The sequence below is a fragment of the Ambystoma mexicanum genome, chromosome 3q (genome assembly GCF_040938575.1).
Source record: "Ambystoma mexicanum isolate Mex_15411 chromosome 3q, UKY_AmexF1_1, whole genome shotgun sequence".
Taxonomy (NCBI): Eukaryota; Metazoa; Chordata; class Amphibia; order Caudata; family Ambystomatidae; genus Ambystoma; species Ambystoma mexicanum.
The window spans coordinates 352,591,987-352,609,935 of record NC_090926.1 but is presented as its reverse complement, the minus strand read 5'-3'; the positions used below and the strand labels follow the sequence as shown (position 1 = coordinate 352,609,935).

At 48.1% G+C, this 17,949-nt stretch overlaps 1 protein-coding gene across 4 annotated transcripts in view; it reads right to left on the bottom strand.

The window, feature by feature from the left end:
- The window catches only part of LONRF1 (LON peptidase N-terminal domain and ring finger 1), a 272,719-nt gene that overhangs the window by 242,208 nt on the left and 12,562 nt on the right, over positions 1-17,949 (bottom strand). For all 4 annotated transcript variants that reach the window (XM_069653983.1, XM_069653982.1, XM_069653984.1 and 1 more), the window contains exon 2: positions 12,817-12,935. In XM_069653983.1, coding sequence (XP_069510084.1) covers positions 12,817-12,935 — 119 coding nt within the window. The remainder of the gene's footprint in view (positions 1-12,816; positions 12,936-17,949) is intronic.

The window sequence follows — 17,949 nt, the reverse complement described above, 5'->3', positions numbered from 1 at the left end:
CCACGGTACAGGCTTGGGGCCAGATATTCAAAACTTGCGACGAGCAATGTCCGTACTACAAATGGCTCCCTGCCTGGAGGTTTCCTGGGCTGGAACCCACGCAGGACACCGCCCTGGCGCGCCATTGGGAGGCCCTGGGATACCGCGCCCTCACCGATTTCTATCCAGAGGGACAGTTTATAACACCGCAGACGTGGAGGCCGGGGCACTCGGGTTCTGTTCTGGAGCTCCTGCAGTTCTACAGACTCCGCGCTGCCTTCCGAAATCTATGGCCTGTCTTCCCCATCGAACCCCTGGACTCTCCTGCGATTGCTTACATCGCCAACTCTGGTGGCGCCCGCGGGGTGGTTTCCTCATTGTATAAGCTCCTCTTGACCTCTCCCTCTCCAATTCCGTCCAGGGCCCGCGATGACTGGGCCTCCGAGCTGGAACTGGTACTTACTGACCAACAGTGGCAGAAGATGTGTTCCCATACTAGCAAAGTGTCCCTAAACTTCCGCTACCGCACCATACAATATAAACTGCTTAATAGGCTATATTACACTCCAGGTAGAGTGTCTAGGTTTGCTTGCTCCGATCTTCGGCTGTGCCCTCGCTGCGGCACGGAGGGCGCTGACCACTTGCACATGTTTTGGAGCTGCCCGGAACTGGCCACATTCTGGAGTAAAGTCATAGAGACACTGGGCCTCATCACGACTTGGGCGGTAACGGTAACGCTATTAGCGCGGGGGCTATTAGCGCGACCATAGCCCCCGGCGCTAATAGCGCGGGATCACGACTTTGGCGGACTTGGGAGTCCCCATTCCCCATTGAGCCCATTCGGGAATGCCCCATTCCCCATTGGGCTCAATGGGGAAAATTCGCGCTATTACCGCCGGCGGATTTCCCGCCGGCGGTAATAGCGCAAATCTTTGGCGGATTTCCCCCCAGCTAAGGGCTGGGGGGAAATCCACCGAAGTCCTGATTTGGCGAACCCTTAAATCCGGCGGTAATAGCGCTACTGCCAGATTTAAGGGTTACCGCCAAAGTCGTGATGAGGCCCACTGTCTGAGATCACTAACACTGAGGTAGACCCTGATCCATTGGGGGTTCTGTTTGGAGTGTGGCAGGCCGGGGGAGCGAGAGACATCATTAAATTCTTAAATGTAAGCTGTATCATAGCTAAAAAGTGTGTCCTACTAAGCTGGAAGAGCCCCAGCCCCCCCGCATTCCAGAAATGGTTAAATTTACTCACCTGGTCCCGAAACTGTGAGGAGGAGTTTCTGGGTATGCTCCCAGTACGTTCTCGTCCTCGAAACATATGGACTGCATTCAACAGCTACTTTATTAGCCTTAATGACACTTCCTCTGTGGATGAATCCCCCTAACATCCCTATGGCTGTTCGGCTTTTTGGTGCTCTGAGTTATGTCATTACTCAACCGCTGTTACCATCATTTTGCCTATATGCTCTGTATTCACCTGTATATGCAACGAATTTGTGGTTATGCCTTTTGCCTCTGTCAACAAAAATAAAAGTTTAAAAAAAAAAATAAAGATAACTCCAACAAAAGTGTTTTCCAAGGAGAAACTCTTGGATCCAGAGGGTGGATCTCTTACCCTGGATGTTTAGGTAGGATGGCAAAAGTAATTTGAACAACAGTTTCTTGGTATCACAAAAGAGCCCCTATATCCAACAGGTCTTTTTATTGGATTCAGAAAAGTGCTTATTCATATAATACATTCCACAATAAGTTTTCTTTAACTTCTCTTGCACTTTTGAAGATTGCCCGATGTATTCCTTTACCAAGAATCCTCTTGTGAGCTCTTCAGATCTCCTGGTGTACTCCCCTGCCAGGCATCTTCCCACAGTTTTAAAGCTCTTGTACAGTTTCCAATCGACTGGTATATTTGGTTGCCAGGACTTCCCTTATGAACTTCTTAAATCCCCTGGTATTCTCCTCTGCCAGGTATCTTGCCACTGTGTTAGAAACTGTTATATGTTCCAGTTTTGTGGATGCACTTCTTTATCTTGTCGGTATTCAAACATTCTTCCTTTTGGGTAATGTTTTAACATTAGGTTTTCTTTGTATTTAAACTGCCTTTGAGTATTGTCCATAATGGTAGTCTCACATAATTAATTTACTTGATTGCTTGCGTGTCGGTACGCCGGAGGTCCCAAATGACTATGGGCAGACTTACTGGTAGTTCATAGGGTCTGACATATGGCGTGCCTCTGCAGTGAAGCTTCTTCCCTGAGATGGCTTCCCACATGATGCAGTCGTTTCTCCAGCGTTTCCTGCAGCTCCGCGTTCACTCAGAAGTTTCCCTCTGTGGAGAACGATGCTTCCAGGCACGACCGTATCGCCAGGAGCTCTGCAGTGGCCACCAGTGCTCACACATTTCCTTTAGCTGTGGCTGCTGCCCCTCTCCTTCCTTCACACCACGCTGGTATGAGCGACGCGCGTTCGCGAACCGCCGCATGGATCTGTCCATCTTCTCCATCAGTTTTTTCCTGCACGGTTCTCTAGGTGCCATTTGATAGGGGATGTCATTTTTTAAAGGTCCCATGGAGATTTAGTCCAACAACTAGTCTGCACATTAGGTTTTGGGCTTTGCTTAGTCTGCATCAATTCCTTCCTCCTCCTCTTCATCATCATCATCTCAGTACTTGAGGCTTTATTTTATAGGAGCTGAAGTACATAGATGTTATTGGAATTCTAAAATGAGGCTGTTCAAATGTTTTATGTAGAGAAACATTAGAAATAGGAGATGTTTGATGTGTATTGTGAATGTTTGAGATATTGATGAGATATTGATGAAATTCTGTCTAGAGGGACAGAACGAAAGGGGTTTCTGATTTGTATAATAAGGGGATTTGTGGGATGAGCCATCAAGAACTTGGGTATTATAAGGTCCTCGTCAGTTAAATGGGGAAAATACTGTGCCTCAGCGATGGATAACCCCCTCCACCCAGACAGCTGTCGCCTCCTATCTGATCCTCCTCCATATATCCACCCCCAGGGTTAGGATCGGATAGCAACCGTCTCTCCCTGGCCACATGGGAGGAGGCCACCACCAGAGAATCAGAGATGACTCCACTGGATTCATCAAAACAACCATACCTCAACACCACGTGACGGCTACCAACCGAAAACGCACCAAAGCTCAGTGACCGGTTTCTCCAAACTGAAGCTGCCAACAGCACATCAAAGCGCTCTTGCTCTTCTCCCTTTCAATCCCACTAAGAAAGCCAATCCTCCTTCCATTGCAGATCCGCCAGAGTGCCAACAGACCAGGTAAATGGCAACAGTGCGTGGTACAAGATTTAGTAATAACAAATGCATTAAACAAAATGACTAAACCACAACTGGGTTGCCACATTCTGTACTGCAAGTTTTCTGGTGGGAAACGTCCTGGGGAGCGAGAGTGGTAGAAGTGGTGGTGGGGAATGGGGAGTAGCCTCGAAGAACCAGGGACAGTATTTTAAGGTTTACTGGCAATACTCAGAAAAGGTTTTCAGTGAGATCCAAAGTATACAGAAGAAATGCACTTGTTCAGTTCCGCAATGTGTAATGCTTCATAGTGAAGTTATTAAGACTGTACAATTTAAGGGGGCGGTGGCTTGCAGTCAATGGAGTAGGTCGTCTGTACTGATCGCTCGCGCCTGATCCTGAGAAGATCTGTCTGTATAGCAAGCGCTACTACAGGAACTCCGTTGAAAATTGGCAAAAGTGTGGGGGATATACAACTGGAGTGCCCAGCCGAGAGACAATGAGCAGTGCGGCGATCGGAATAGGGCTGCGAGGCACAACAAATTGGTCTGCCGACAGCGCCATTATCAAACATGGTACAGCGGAGACGAAGTGAAGACGGATACGACGCTGCAGTGTGGAAGCCGTGGGGTGCCCAGGACACATCTGAGGAGCCGCAGCAGGTCAGAGGAGACGGTTGCTGGGGGAGCAGTCGAGGCTCACGCACAGAAGAGGATGGCTACCCGACTGTTGGAGTGTCCGAAATGGTGAAGAGGAGGGACCCCACACCAGATATCAGGCAAATGCGTGCTGCATCCTCAGTGGCCCCAATTCCCTCAGGGGGAGGTAGAGGGGGGAGACCGGAGAGCAGGGCCATAAACAGGCTTAACCGGGCTGCGCAGTGGTGATGTGCGCATAGATAATTAAGCCCCGCAGTGAGGATTATTACTGTGGGGATCCTCCAGCCATGACTCCGATTGCGCTTCGGTATGCCCACGCGAAGTGGACTGGATACGTGCCGATGTAAACACCTGGGCCGCGGGATTAAACACTATTACTATGCGCACGCTCTGAAATCCTCACGCGCAGAGGACCGAGCGCAGGTCCTGAACAACAGAGACCCAAGCCGAGGGGTGAAATATCGTATTCCTGACTGGGCTCCAAAATCCTCAGACACAGAGGACCGTAGGTGTGCCCTGCACAAAGGAACCTGGACCACAGGCAGCAATCCTGGGGAACCCCGGGCTATGGGGAATCTGCATGCTAAACAGGCCAGATGAGCGCATTGTGCACAAAGACCTAGGCTGCATGGCGAAAACGAAAGGCAGCCCTTGTGATCCCCATGCAATGTGGGATTGCACATAAGCAGCATACCATTTGTGGCAATGGCAGCACAGGCTGCAACATCCTTTTAACCCTCCTTGACAGAGTAACAGACTTGTGGACAGCAGCCACACTTGGCGCAGAGCCAAGAAAAGACCAAGACAAAAGAAGTGTGCACATTTTGTGTTGGGCACAGCTTGAAGGTGGCTTAAGCATATGGGACAGAAATAGCGACAGTGGAGGTATGGTGAACCCCTACAACCAATACACACAGGGGGAGTCTCAGTTAGTGCTCAGCCACTACTAATACACGGCTATCCATGCCCAGGGGCTCGGGTGGGAAGAGGACGAGACTGAGCACCAGGAACTCAGCAGGTCTGATGCCTCCCAAGTCAGCTAAACTGAAACCAAGTTAGCCCACATTAGACGGCTTCGCCAGGGCCAAGCAACAGTCCCCTGGAGGGGATATGGAACCAGCGAAGAGGAAAGGGTGTGTGACTATAGAGATGCATAACCAGGTGATGCAGGGAATAGCAGACTTGAAAGCCTCCCTGGGCACACAGATTTCAGCAGTGCAAGTAGATGTCGGCCTGCTGCGCCAGGATGTGTGAAACTTGGCGGAGCGCACTGCAACCCTAGAGACCCAAACGGGGAAAACACAGGAGCGCTCTGCGAGATGCGGGCAGATGTCTACATTGGCGGGCGTCTTTAATTGTATGCTAAACCCTCTCCTGGACAGATCAGACACGAAATATACTAGACCGGCTCTGCCTGCTAAGACCCTGCAGACACTTCTAGACTCCTTCGCCCTGGTGGACACCTGGAGAGCAGGGTCAAATGGTGTCCAAGCAAGCATAAGCAGAGATTTGTCCTCCGCTGAGGAAAGCTTGAGGCAATTAGAACAATCCCAAGAGCAGCTTCTGGACAAGGATGCAAAGATCGTTGCACTAAAACGAAAGTGCATGGACACTTGGGTAAACACAACTTTGCAAGATATACTGAGAGGCAACATGTGGAGGAAGATAAACCAGGCCGTCTGCTGGCATCGCTGTATGAAAAGGAGGATAATCAGTGGCCCATACACTAACCACAGATCTGTCAAACCCAGAAGGGCGCCAATGACACGTTTTTGGAATTTTACCAGGACCTTTATCAGGAGAGAACCCGGACACCAAGGGCCCTTATAGAGGACGTGCTGGATGACATAGCACTTCCAGCACGGAGCCAAGAGGTGCAAGATAGCTTAGAAGCACCCATCTCCCTAGAAGATATACTAAGCACGATTGTAACCCTGCCAAAGCGTAAGACACCGGCATAAGGTGGCCTCCCTAGCAAATTCTATAAGGAATACGCCAAGGAATTGGCCCCCCCACTTGCTTAGCACCTTTAATGATTCCTATGAGGCAGGGGTTCTCCCGCCGAGCTTGAGGGAATCCATCATTATACCACTTCTTAAGCCACATAAGCCTCCTGAGGAGTGTAGCTCTTATAGGCCACTGTCAATGCTCAATCAAGACAGCAAGAATCATCAATACTTGCAAATCGAATGAAAAAAAGTGATCCATAATTTGGTGTTGCCAAACCAAATGGTCTACAAACCAGGACGGAGCAGGTCTTGGAATTTGAGACGATTGCATCACGTGATAGATAGCACAGCACCCTGGGATACGCTGTGCGCCATAGCCACTTTAGATGCATTTAAGGCGTTTTATTCTGTTTGGTGGGACTGGCTTTATGCAACTCTGCGCAGGTTTAGGTATATCAAGTGGGTATGGCTGGTGTACACTAGACCGATTGCTAGGGTTAAAACGGGGAAACATATTTCGGAGGCATGGGAAATGGAGAAGGGGACAAGATAGGGTTGCCCGTTGTCGCCACTGCTCTATGTCCTAGCCATGGAACCTATTGCCCAGTATCTCAGGGCGGAATACATAGAGGCTGATGCATTTGGAAATCTATCAAATCAAACTCTAATCTAGAGGCTGTCTTTTGTACCCTTTTCAGAGTTGATGGGACGCACTGGACTTGCAGGCCCCCCAAAACGCCATGGAGGAGAACAAAATTACATATCAGGATCAGAAGTGGATGGGATAATGACAATTTACACAACATGCACCACATCATACATGACATGTTTGTTAAGCGAGACAGCTTGATCTTTTGCATCTCTGAGCCTCAGTGTTGCAGAATGAGTTTGCGAGTCAAGTCTATTATGGATCTCTGTGAATATGTCCCCATCCCACCATTTGCAGCATGGAACTATCGAACCACCTCACTGCTGACTCCAGCCAATGCTGTTCACCATATGTAATGTGACCCTCAACCAAGCAACAAAGCCCACAATTAGACAACTCCTTATACAGTGCTCCTATCAGAGGAGGTGGCAAACGTTTCGTTAATCTAGAATTACAATTCTGGGCTCAGAATAGCTGAAAAAGTAGTCAATGTCCACCTCACAGAAGATAGATTGCAGGAGCAACTACTGGTTCACAGACCACTACATAGCAATCTATTAAGCTTCACGCATGTCCCCTGACCAAAGATCAGACTCCTTTTCCGGGGAGACCAGGCCAAACCATAGCATTCCAACTAATGTAACCCCCGTTGCAGGCTTCAACATTTGATCACATAGTTTGTACTCTGTGTGTAAAAGTCTGCTGGAGCTGGCACCCTAAATGAATGCACCCAAGAGGTCACTGCAGGATCAATTATCTTACCAACCACCACCCGCCCCAAAAGAAACCTCACTCGCAAGCTTCTGATCAAATATGCAATAAAAGCCAAAAAAGAACCCCAACCCAACCACGACCCAACTACTGTGATAACAAGCATGCCCGATGAAATATGGACCAGAACAAAAGCTTGGAGGGATCATTATAGAACAACTTGCTCTGAAAAGTGAAATAGGTGAGGGTGTAAAAACGCTGCCCTCAACATGCATACGTTATAGAAGAGATCTCGTACAAGTCAGTTTGCAAATCATTCCTTAAAAGAAGCCGTAGAATGAAGGGTAGATCTGGGAGAGGGTGTTCCTGTGGTAAAGCGAAAGGGAAGACAAGATGCAAGCTGCCAGAAATCGCACTTCTTGATTGCATACAAGTCCATCAACCCAGACCTCCTCCTAGAACAGTGACACAACTACCATATCAAATGATCAAATGATTTCCCCAGTCAAATATTCTGGACCTGCTCAAAACACTCTAGTGGAAGGGTGTCTAGCATTGTACCATGGATATCATCCCAGCTGCCTATAGCACAGGTGATCCAACATCACACAGTGCCTTCAACCCAACTAGGCCCGTCTACAATGGAGAAATATAGCCAAGAGGTCCTTCTAAATGGACATCCTACCTAAAAGAACAACCTAACCTCAATATAAATGACTTCAGTGGTTAAATAAGGAACAAACTGCGACAAATTGACTTCTGCTCTGCATGGTTATAAGAATGAGTAGAGGCTAAAATGCCCACTAAACCTTTGCACTTCTACAAACCAAGAGCCAACACAATCAAAGGTAAAACAGTCAAGAGACATACCTCCTTCACCTTTTGTGGTAATGTGGGCCGAGGAAAGGCTATAGTTTTAGGAGGTGTGTGAATGTGGCTCAGTAGCAACCCAAACAGCGAAATAGAACAGTCCAAAATAAAGGAATGCCCAATCAAGATTCTATAAAAAATATATATACTTCAATCAGATACACCATGTACAATAATAGCCAACTAAAAAAAAAAAAAAAATCCCCCCCAAAGGAAAAACCCAGAATAAGCAAAGATAGATGCAGCACTCTGGGTAATGAATTATGGTACAATATTTAAGCGCAAACATTCACCTCACCAAGAGGTATCATGGCACTGAAAAGTGGATACAGGGTGACCCGGAACAAAGCATTAAGACAGAGACCCAACTCCCTGCTCCCCCCTGGCCTTCCTACTCAAGGTAGAAACAAAAATGGGTAAAAAGGCAATCGAAAGCAACAATGTTCTTTAAAAAGGATATGTACTTAGGAGCAAACATTGTTCAAAGTGATCTAAACAGTCTCTTGGGCACAGAAATGGACCAAGGGGTACGTTAGCAGTGAATAGTACCTTGAATGCAGTTCTTGGTGGTTCGGCAGGACCGAACCACACTTCTAGGCGGTGTCCCAAGATCAGGAGAGAGCAAAAGGCAGCAATGGAGGGTCCTGCTGGTTCATATGTGTTGAACAGTTCTTGAAACACGGTCCAAGCAGTTCAACTGTGAAAACACTAGGATCCCGGCTGTTTTGGCTCTCGGGGTGCTGTGAATTCCAATCCAGGTATCGGGTACCAGTTTAGACCTTTTGTCATGCTCTCAAACACAGGGGAGGCTGGCACACAACTCCAGTGGTCCCACAACACTGCAAGGTCCTGCGTACAGTGGTGGCTGGCAGAGAGACGGGTCCTGTCTGAGCAACAGATCACAGCTAATTGTCTCTTTGGATGATTAGGGGGCGTAGCTCTCCTCTGACCTTTAACACTTGCCTTCACCTCATAACTGGAGTACTCTGGAAAGGAAAGCTCTCCCAGCAGGGTCCAACAAAAACTTCAAGTGATGATCCAAGGATGTTTCAAGATAATTTAAAAGAAAGGGCCCCACAGCACTTTTCTTTTAAAGGTGAAAGACATTAGGCAATTGGACTAAAGCTACCCCTTTTGGGGGTGAATCCCTGCTCTTGAAATTGGTGGACTTTGCCCTTCTGACATCACACCCACAGTGCTTTGTGCTACAGGAAATGGAGGGGACAGAAAAGAGAAAGAGGCAGAGAGAGGCAAAATGGCAGAATTCTCCCCAAACTGTACAGATCCCTCCCTGACTACACTAACCCCAACTCCTTTCCTTCTCAATAGGAGCAAAGGCCTTTAGAAATGCAACCCCCTCGTGTAAAGCCTGCCTATTTGTGAATGGGTGTGCCCTTCTATTCGTGTTCCCATGCCAACGTCCTGTGGAGTGGCTGTCCCTGGGACAAGGGTGTTAACTGCACTTACAAATGAACAAAAAAGCCATCCCGCCAGGATACTTTCCTGCTAATAGGGCAGGGTCTAGCCTGTCTGGGGGAATACACATACTGAACTCGGCCCACAATACTGACACATGTGCATATGAATTTGATGTGTCTGGGATAACACTAAAGATGGTGGACACTATACCCTAACTCAGGTATGGCTTATTTTTACCGTTTAGAATGCCACCAGGACAGTATCTCCAGAGTTATGTAGTTTTTGGAAAAGGGGTGCAGATTCTAAATTCAGCACCTCCACTGCAGACACTTGTATGTCACGGCAGCTGTCAAGATGGCATCTGTGATCTCAGAGCAGGTGCTTCAAATCAGGATACTGATGCAGCAGGACACAGATACATACTTTGCGTTTGGCCTGGAGTTTATGAGAAGGGAATCTGATTAGCAGATTTCCCTTTCAGAGATGGAATTACCAGCATAATTTTATTATTTAATAAAAAAAATTTAAAAACATGGCTTTCACACCCTTACCAGATGGCAATTCATCACACAAACTAGTCTATTCGAAGCTCCCCGTATAACCGCAAGTGAATACCAGGGAAAAGGGAACACTCTTCCAACTCAACCCATGATGACAAGTTCCCTGCTAATACAGACAAACCACACAGTGCAGCAGAGTTTTTTTTTAATCATTACCCAACTAGAGCACTGCAAACTGTGCAACGTACTGTCCCAAATAGACACAATGTAAGTGCTAAGAATTTAGAGGCAGGTGATCAGCACAATTCTTAACAAACAATTCTAGACAAACATACTAAACCCAGGATCTCAGTGGAGCACAGAAACAATTAAAAAACCATAGCTAATTCCACAATACATTCTGGGACAAGTGATGCAATGGAACATAAAGTGGTCTGGTCACATCTGCCTTTTTTGTGTCTTCTCATGGCCAAGTGCCCAGGATGCCCACAAACATTAACCCCCATTTAACCACAAACCTAAGAACAGGGCAATTGCACACAACTCGCCCAATACAATACAGGGGACTAGGCAAAAGAACAGGTTTGTGCAGGGTTAAAATGCTCTAATTACGGAATGCCGAACGCAATCTGACAGCCTAATACAAATAGAAGAACACATACCTAATCCAGGTATCAAAATAGAGATTTGATAAGCAGGCACTAAAAGCAGTCCTTGCGCAAATGCCATCCCCAATGAAGCAGGAAATACCCCTGGGGAACAAGGTGACTGGAAATCGTATGCTGCAAATGTGCCTTCCACGTTGGATGCAAGCTATACTATTTTGACAATTATAAATCGTCAAATGTTTACCGGTGTTGTAATGCTCCTTTATGAAAACCATACCAGGTTTTATACACTGCTTTATGCCAGATTTTCTCCAATCTTTGTTATAGTAGCTGTTATCACCCAAGTTAAATTATACAGCAGACATTTTAAGGACAGAGTCAGCCCAGCCAGGATTCTGCCATGCAAAACGCAGCCTCGCCATATATCAGAGGTGACCATGTAACATGTGAGCTATCCACATCACCAAACACAGAGTGTTGATTATAGCACAAAGTTGGGTTTGTATGGTACCACGTGGCCTGGGGACAAAGCTCCTGATGGTAGTTGGTGCAAGCTAACCAGGATATTCTCTGCTACACGCAGACACCTAATAGCTTGCAGCCATTTACATTCCTAAGGTTCCACGTTTAATTCAGACAACTGCAACAGTCTCCAAAATCCCATGAGACTTGCGCTTAACTCAATAAGGTTGGGGCTGTCACTATGTGGGCACTCATTGATATGATAGGTTATTTATATCACGCTTAATACCCAGAGGTTTCCAAGCGCGGACCCGGGGAATCGAACCTATGTTGCTCCGTGTCGTCTTGCTTCCAAGGCGAGCATGTTGCCGCTGAGCTATCCTCACGATTACTGCATGAAGCATGCAAGCTCTTTGTTGTGCCCAAAATAATGTGAAGCCATGACACTCTTTGCCCCTGCGCCTTCCCTTCTTCTCTATGCACAAACATGGTTTGCAAGAAACTCAAGAAAGCTGGACCATCTATGGCCGCTGAGGGTTTGTAAGTCATGGATACCCACGTATGTTGGTCAGAGGGGTAACTGTGTTCCTCAATGAAGGTACAAGAGCACTCAGCCAGTGCAACAACTGGGGGTGTGGTGTTGCATTCCTAGGCTTGGACAAGAGAGTCCTCTCACCAGAACACTTGCAAGGTGGAGACAGACCCCAGTTAGTTAGTACCTTTGGCCTCTCAGATGGGAGCAATGCCCTTTAGGTAGGCAACAAGTCCTACATGTTCTCCACTCCACTGGATTGTGCCAGATGATTGTGATCATCGTAACAAGCATAAAGGGCCACAAGCCCCTCAAAAGTGTGCACCGACTATTCACTGAATAAAAGCCACATTCAAACTCCTCGTCAAAGTCTGCGAAGCCCGGCCCTACTACTGAACCACTACACAGACAAAGCAAAGCCAAGTTCAAATCGCTAAGCCAAAACATCTTAACAACTACGACCTCATAGATGCAAAGTTTTCATTTCGTCACAAGAACAAACTTTTTCCTCCTTCCCCCTCGTTTCCCCCTCCCTCCCAAGTGTGACAAACAAGAGCATGAGCACTCTTACAACTCAAGCAGGGGTGAACGGGCTGCCACCCAAGCATCAGACACTTCCAAGACCGAAACTCAAGAATAGCCCAATCAGTCCTAAAGACGCCAGTCTTCCTACTTGCGGCCTCCACTTCCTTGTCGACGGGAGTGGAGACTTGCCCCCATCAGCCACTGTAAGAGCATCAGGGTGGTGTGATGAATCTGATGACCTCAGGATAACCTCCGGGAAAGGAGTGATGACCTCATCACTCCTTTCCCGGAGGTTATCGTCTTGGGCTACAACAAGGAACTTGATTATTCTTTTGGAACTTTTGTTTTGGTGGAGAGAAACCTGGGGAAGGGAGCCATTGCCTGGGACTGTGAACACTTTAAATGTGAAGCCTCTGTTGGATTTATACCTTTTTGTTGAACTTGAACATATGTGCACCTTTCCAAGCAAAAGACATTACTGTTCCCACCTTATAGTTACTTTTAGATTAAGAGGGATAGGATTTCAGACAGTGGATTGATGGATTCCCCAGAACCGCACATTGTCCAAACACGTTATTACATTCATAGCTCGCTTCTGCTCTACTTGCCTGAAGGCATAGACTTGTGTTTGCAAATCCCAAAAGGGGTTATGCTTTCTTCTCGAAAAGCAGGTTCCTCACCTCAGCACTTCCTGGTTCCGTTCTGCAAACCATGCACAAATCCTCCAGTGCCTGGGGGTACTGCATTAAGGCTCTGTAAACCTCAGCTCGTGACAACCTCAGCGAAATATCCTCTGGTGCTGTAGGGACAAAGCAGAACCAATGACCATGTACAGAAGCATATTTACTGGCCAACCAACTAACATCAGAGACCAACGCATGAAAACAACATCAAAATCACTGATCTGGAGAAGATGGGAGGCTTGTACAAGAACATGGAAAAGACATTATGCATGTAGAAGGACAGAGGGTAGCGTGTGCATATGTGGAGTATGAGGCAAACTTGTATAGTTTAGCACTGGCATGAGACTAGTTCAGGTTACAGTGCACTTGTCGCGTGATCTTTTCCATAATAAGGAAGCACCTCAGGGCATCTATTGCCCGGGCGTCCATATCAAAGGTCGGTCATTCTAAGAGGGCTGGCAATCCCGGTTTGCCCCCGTTTGTGAAAGGAGCTATAAGTCTCTCATTTTTTTTTCCAGTTCGTATGCTGAATTCATTTACCTGTGCAAAATGATATTACCTGCTTGCCCCTTTTTCTCTTCCTGTCCATTCTGTTTTTCCTTCCGAATATCAGTGTCCATTTGTTATCCCCGTCAACATTGCCCTTTGCATGGACCTCCACCATTAAATCTCCCTGACCTTCATTCTTCATCTCATTCTCCTATTCACTGTGGCCTATGCAATGCTCATTCTATGGTGCCTATAATTGATATTGATCTATTACTTACAAAAGAAATCAAAGTTGTGTGCATTACCGGGTCTTGGATTTGTCACTTCGATACCACTACTCCTGCTGCTCTTACTTCATCTGCTTCTTCTTTCTCACAAACTCTTGTGTCCCTCATGCCTTGTGGGTGGACTGGCCTGCTCTTCCACCCTTGCTGGCTTATTACTCCTTTCCTTTTTTCTTCCCTTCTTTTGGATTTCATGCACTTGCTTTTTCTGCGCCCACTCTGGGTACTGTTCTGGATATTTACCGTCCCCAAGGCCCACTTGGTTCATTTTAGGATGTCTTTGACTCTCTATCCTTTCCGTACGCTCTAATCTTGCTACGCTACTTACTGCCTTTGGCGACTTAACATCCATGTCCCTTCAGTTGAACCTTCATGTCCAGTCTTCTCTTGCTTAGAATTTAAACGTGCTCTCTTCCAAGTCCACGCACGTCAAGGGTGGGGTTCTTCACCGCATACTTCTCTCGGCAGATCGTTTCCTCTGCAATTAGATACCATCCCACAATATTCCTTCTGCTGATGATGATGATGATTTCCTCTTACCTTTTGGAATTTCTTTGCCTTGTCTCCTACTTCTCCGCCATTATCTGCTACCTTTTTTCATTGCGACCTCCCATATCTTTATCATTCTGTTCTTACTAACTCCATTTCCTCTCATCTTCCTAGTCCTTCTGATCCTTGCTCTCTTGGCATTGATGATGCGGTCAATGATGTGAATCGTGCCATTACCTCATCTCTTGATGCTCTTTGTCACCCATCTAAATTTAAACCAAAAGGAAACATCCTCCTCACACTCTGAGCCCCTGAAGTTACCGAGGATGCAGCTTCGCAGAGCTGAACGCCACAGAATCAAATTTTGTTCTCCTAATTTTTCTCTTTTCTGAGTTTTTGCAATCTTTCTTCATGCTTCTTGAACAAGCTAAAGCATACTATGTTCGATCATTGATTCAAGCTCAAGGTTCCTCGACAAAAACCTTGCATTCTAACAGACTTCCTGCCCTTCCCTCTTCCGATCCCTCATGCTGGTCATCTCACTGCTTCAGATCTTGCTACCTTCTTTTGCTCAAAAACAGAGAAAAGAAGATCCTCTCATCTGCTGCTCTGCCTATTCTTCCCACAGTGCTTCCACCTGATCATTCTTATGGTCATTTCACAGTCTCATCCCACTGCTGCCCCTTCCGATCCTCTCCCTGCTTCCCTTGTTAAATTAATGTGACCCCCCCCTTCATGTATTCCTTTTCCGACTGCTCTTCTTAAGCTCGGTTTGAAAGCTGTGACCATTTTTCCTCTTAGGGAAAAAACTTCCTTCACTCCTGCAGAGCCTTCTAATATTTGTTTCTCCCTCTCTCCTTCCCTCCCTGTAAGACCTTTACCCCATCTAACCAGATAGGATATTTAGATACTCTAATACCCCCCCTTCCCCTACATAAACATTTTCCCACGGACAGCCCGCTCTGGAAAAAAACAGACTCACACCCGAGCATTGTCGTACCTGGCATGTCCCACTACTATGGTCAGGCAATTATCAGTAATCACTCACACCTGAGTTCCATTAAACTTCCCCAAACGGATAAAAGGCAGAGCACAAGAGCACTCTGAGCGAGGCAAAGCATACAAAAGGAACAGTGCATTCCCGACAGCAGCTGAACGAAGGAAAGAAGAGGGTAAACCGAGAAGTGTACACAAAGGAGGGAGATACCCATAACCTTTTTAAGCGAGAAACCGTTACTTTCCATAACCCTTCAGATTAGAAAGCTTAAGGCCAGGAAACCAGACTGAATAATCCTGCATTGTGTGTCGGAGATGCCCGGGGCCCTCCTGCATGGCTGACTGAGTCGGAGAGGAGCAGCGGCAGCCGTGGTACCATGCTTGGCTCCAATATCAAATCAGCGCAAGAAAAAGATCAAGACAGCTGGTGAGTTGGAGAGACGATGCAAGACCGGTCTGTGTTGAAGTGGTTGCAAGCGGCAGGGAATGGCTTGGCAGCCATGGACTAGGCTGCTCTTCTTGTGTGCTCCGTTGATCCGCAAACTGATCCTGACAAGCGCACAGACTTTGAGCTACAGCACCAACAGGAGAATACGTTCCCAGCTATAGGAACATGAAGGGACTTTAACGCACGTCTTTTCGGGCGGATTGGATGAGCGGACCGGAGTTCTGGAACTTTGAAGACATGACCTGGCATCACGGAGCTGGCAGCAAAATGGCAGCCGCCCTCGGACAGAGGACCTCGTCGGGGTGAGGGTCACAAAGAGGAGGACTAGCACCAGGAACACGGAAGAATCAGCCCCCTCGTAAACAAAGCCTCCAGCCGACCCGCACAAGATCTACGAAGCGGGAACGCTGAGTTACTCGGAGGGACCGAGAAGCTCAGGCTGGAATGCCCACGGGACCGGCAAAGTGGGAGACGGCCCGGGGTACGCCTGCGGTTGTGGCGCAGACGACCCCTACGGACAGAAGTGTGAAGACAACAACGCCGTTGAGGCCAGGAGTTCCGGAAACAGGAGCGCAAAGCGTCCGTGAGCCTGGAAGACCATCGCTGCACTGCAAAGGGTTGGCCGGTGCCCCCGCAGCTTTTGTACGACGAGTTGCCAGATCCAGCGCGGCCGAAACCTCAAACAAAGACAAGTTGCAAACGTGTCTGCAACGACAGAAGAGGCGTATAGCAAGAGAGCTGGACAGCACATGAGGCAAGCGGGGGGTCCGGGACACGTGGAAGCTGCCTCCCATAGAAAGCAAGTGAGCACGAGATTATTGATGGGATGTGCCTCTGCACATTGTTAGGACGCGGATCCTAAAAGTCATAACACGGGAGCAACAGTGGCGAAATGGATGAGAGGGGCTCTGTTGGATTACAGTAAGGAGCAGGGGAACAAGGCCACAGCCTTGAGGCGGTGAATAGGTGAATAGCAGACAAAGGAGGTAGGTCGGCAGAGGACGTTCCGGGATAAGGTGAGAGGCAGACGGTGTTGTGCCTTTTGATAGGTGTGACTAAACACAGCACAGATACCTCCCAGCCTCCCCCCGTTTACCCAGAAGACCCGGAAGCTAAATACTATCCATATTCACTGAAGGATGGAGAGAACGAGGGCGCGCAAAGCCATGTGGTGTGTGAGCCTGACAAGGTGGGCATAAGGACAACTGGGAACAGAGAGACTGGGCCAAACAGAAAATCCAGAAGGCTGAAAGCAAGACATCCTAATAAAAGTGCACTGAGGACACTGGACCACCCAGGACGATTGCCGGACTACCGTGCAGCGTTGGTCGCCCCGCACAGCGCCATTAGTTCGGCGGAGCCTTCACCCAGCCCAACATGATCCAGCAAGCTGCGACCCTAATCTAGAACCTGAACCTAAGGAGAAGTGACCGGACCCATAACCAGCGGTAAGCCTTGGCGCATATGGAAGTACATGGAAGCGGAGTCCTATAGGTGATGAGGCAGTGATTGAACTTTGGGCAAAAGAAGCACCATGATCACGCAAGCCCTGAGGGCCAGTGGATGAGAGAAGCTGATCCTGCACACGGTGAGCCAGACATCCTCGGTGAAGTGTGTGAGGAACACTAGACCGCCCAACATGGGCACCGGACAACAATATGGCACAGGGGTCCCCCCCCCCACCCAAGACATGCCAAGATTTTAGCTGAGCTAACATCTGGCCCATCCTACACTGACAAGGCAGTACCCTAGTCCAGGAGGAGGGACTAGGTACACTACAAACAGCCAATACTGCATCGCCACCTGGGGAGTGGTGGCACACAGGGAACATATAGGTGTGGTGCCCAGGGTCGCTGAGCCAGGGCTTGAACACTGGACTGAGGAAGTGCTGAGAACCCCACAGATTAATCAAGTGCATGCAGGGCCAAAAGGCCAGTGAGTAAGAGCTGCAGATCCCATACGTGGAGGACCTGCACACCATGGAATAGGTGTAAACAGCAGGCAGTGCCACTGGAAGCCCCACACTAGCGAAACCAGAGCCGCGGGCTGACACAAGAACCAATACACAACTGATGAGATGCAATCTTGCGCAGTAGACAGGCAGGGCCAGGGACGTCCAGTGCAATGGCTCTCCAGGGGGGCAAAATTAAAAGGCAAGCAACCAACAATGGACATTTTTACTAAAACTGCAGCAGTCCCCAACCACGCCTGCACTGGCCATGGCCACTACACTATGCCGGGAGAGACGACCTCGCCAAGGGACGACCACCTGATCCTGGCAGCCATCACGGAACTAAAATCCTTGTGGGGGACTGCAATGGCAGATCTGAAAGCGGCACTGGAAACTAAGATCGACGCAGTAGGGATAGAGGTAAACCTACTGAGACAGGATGTAAGAACGTTGGCGGAAAGGTCGAGTGGCTT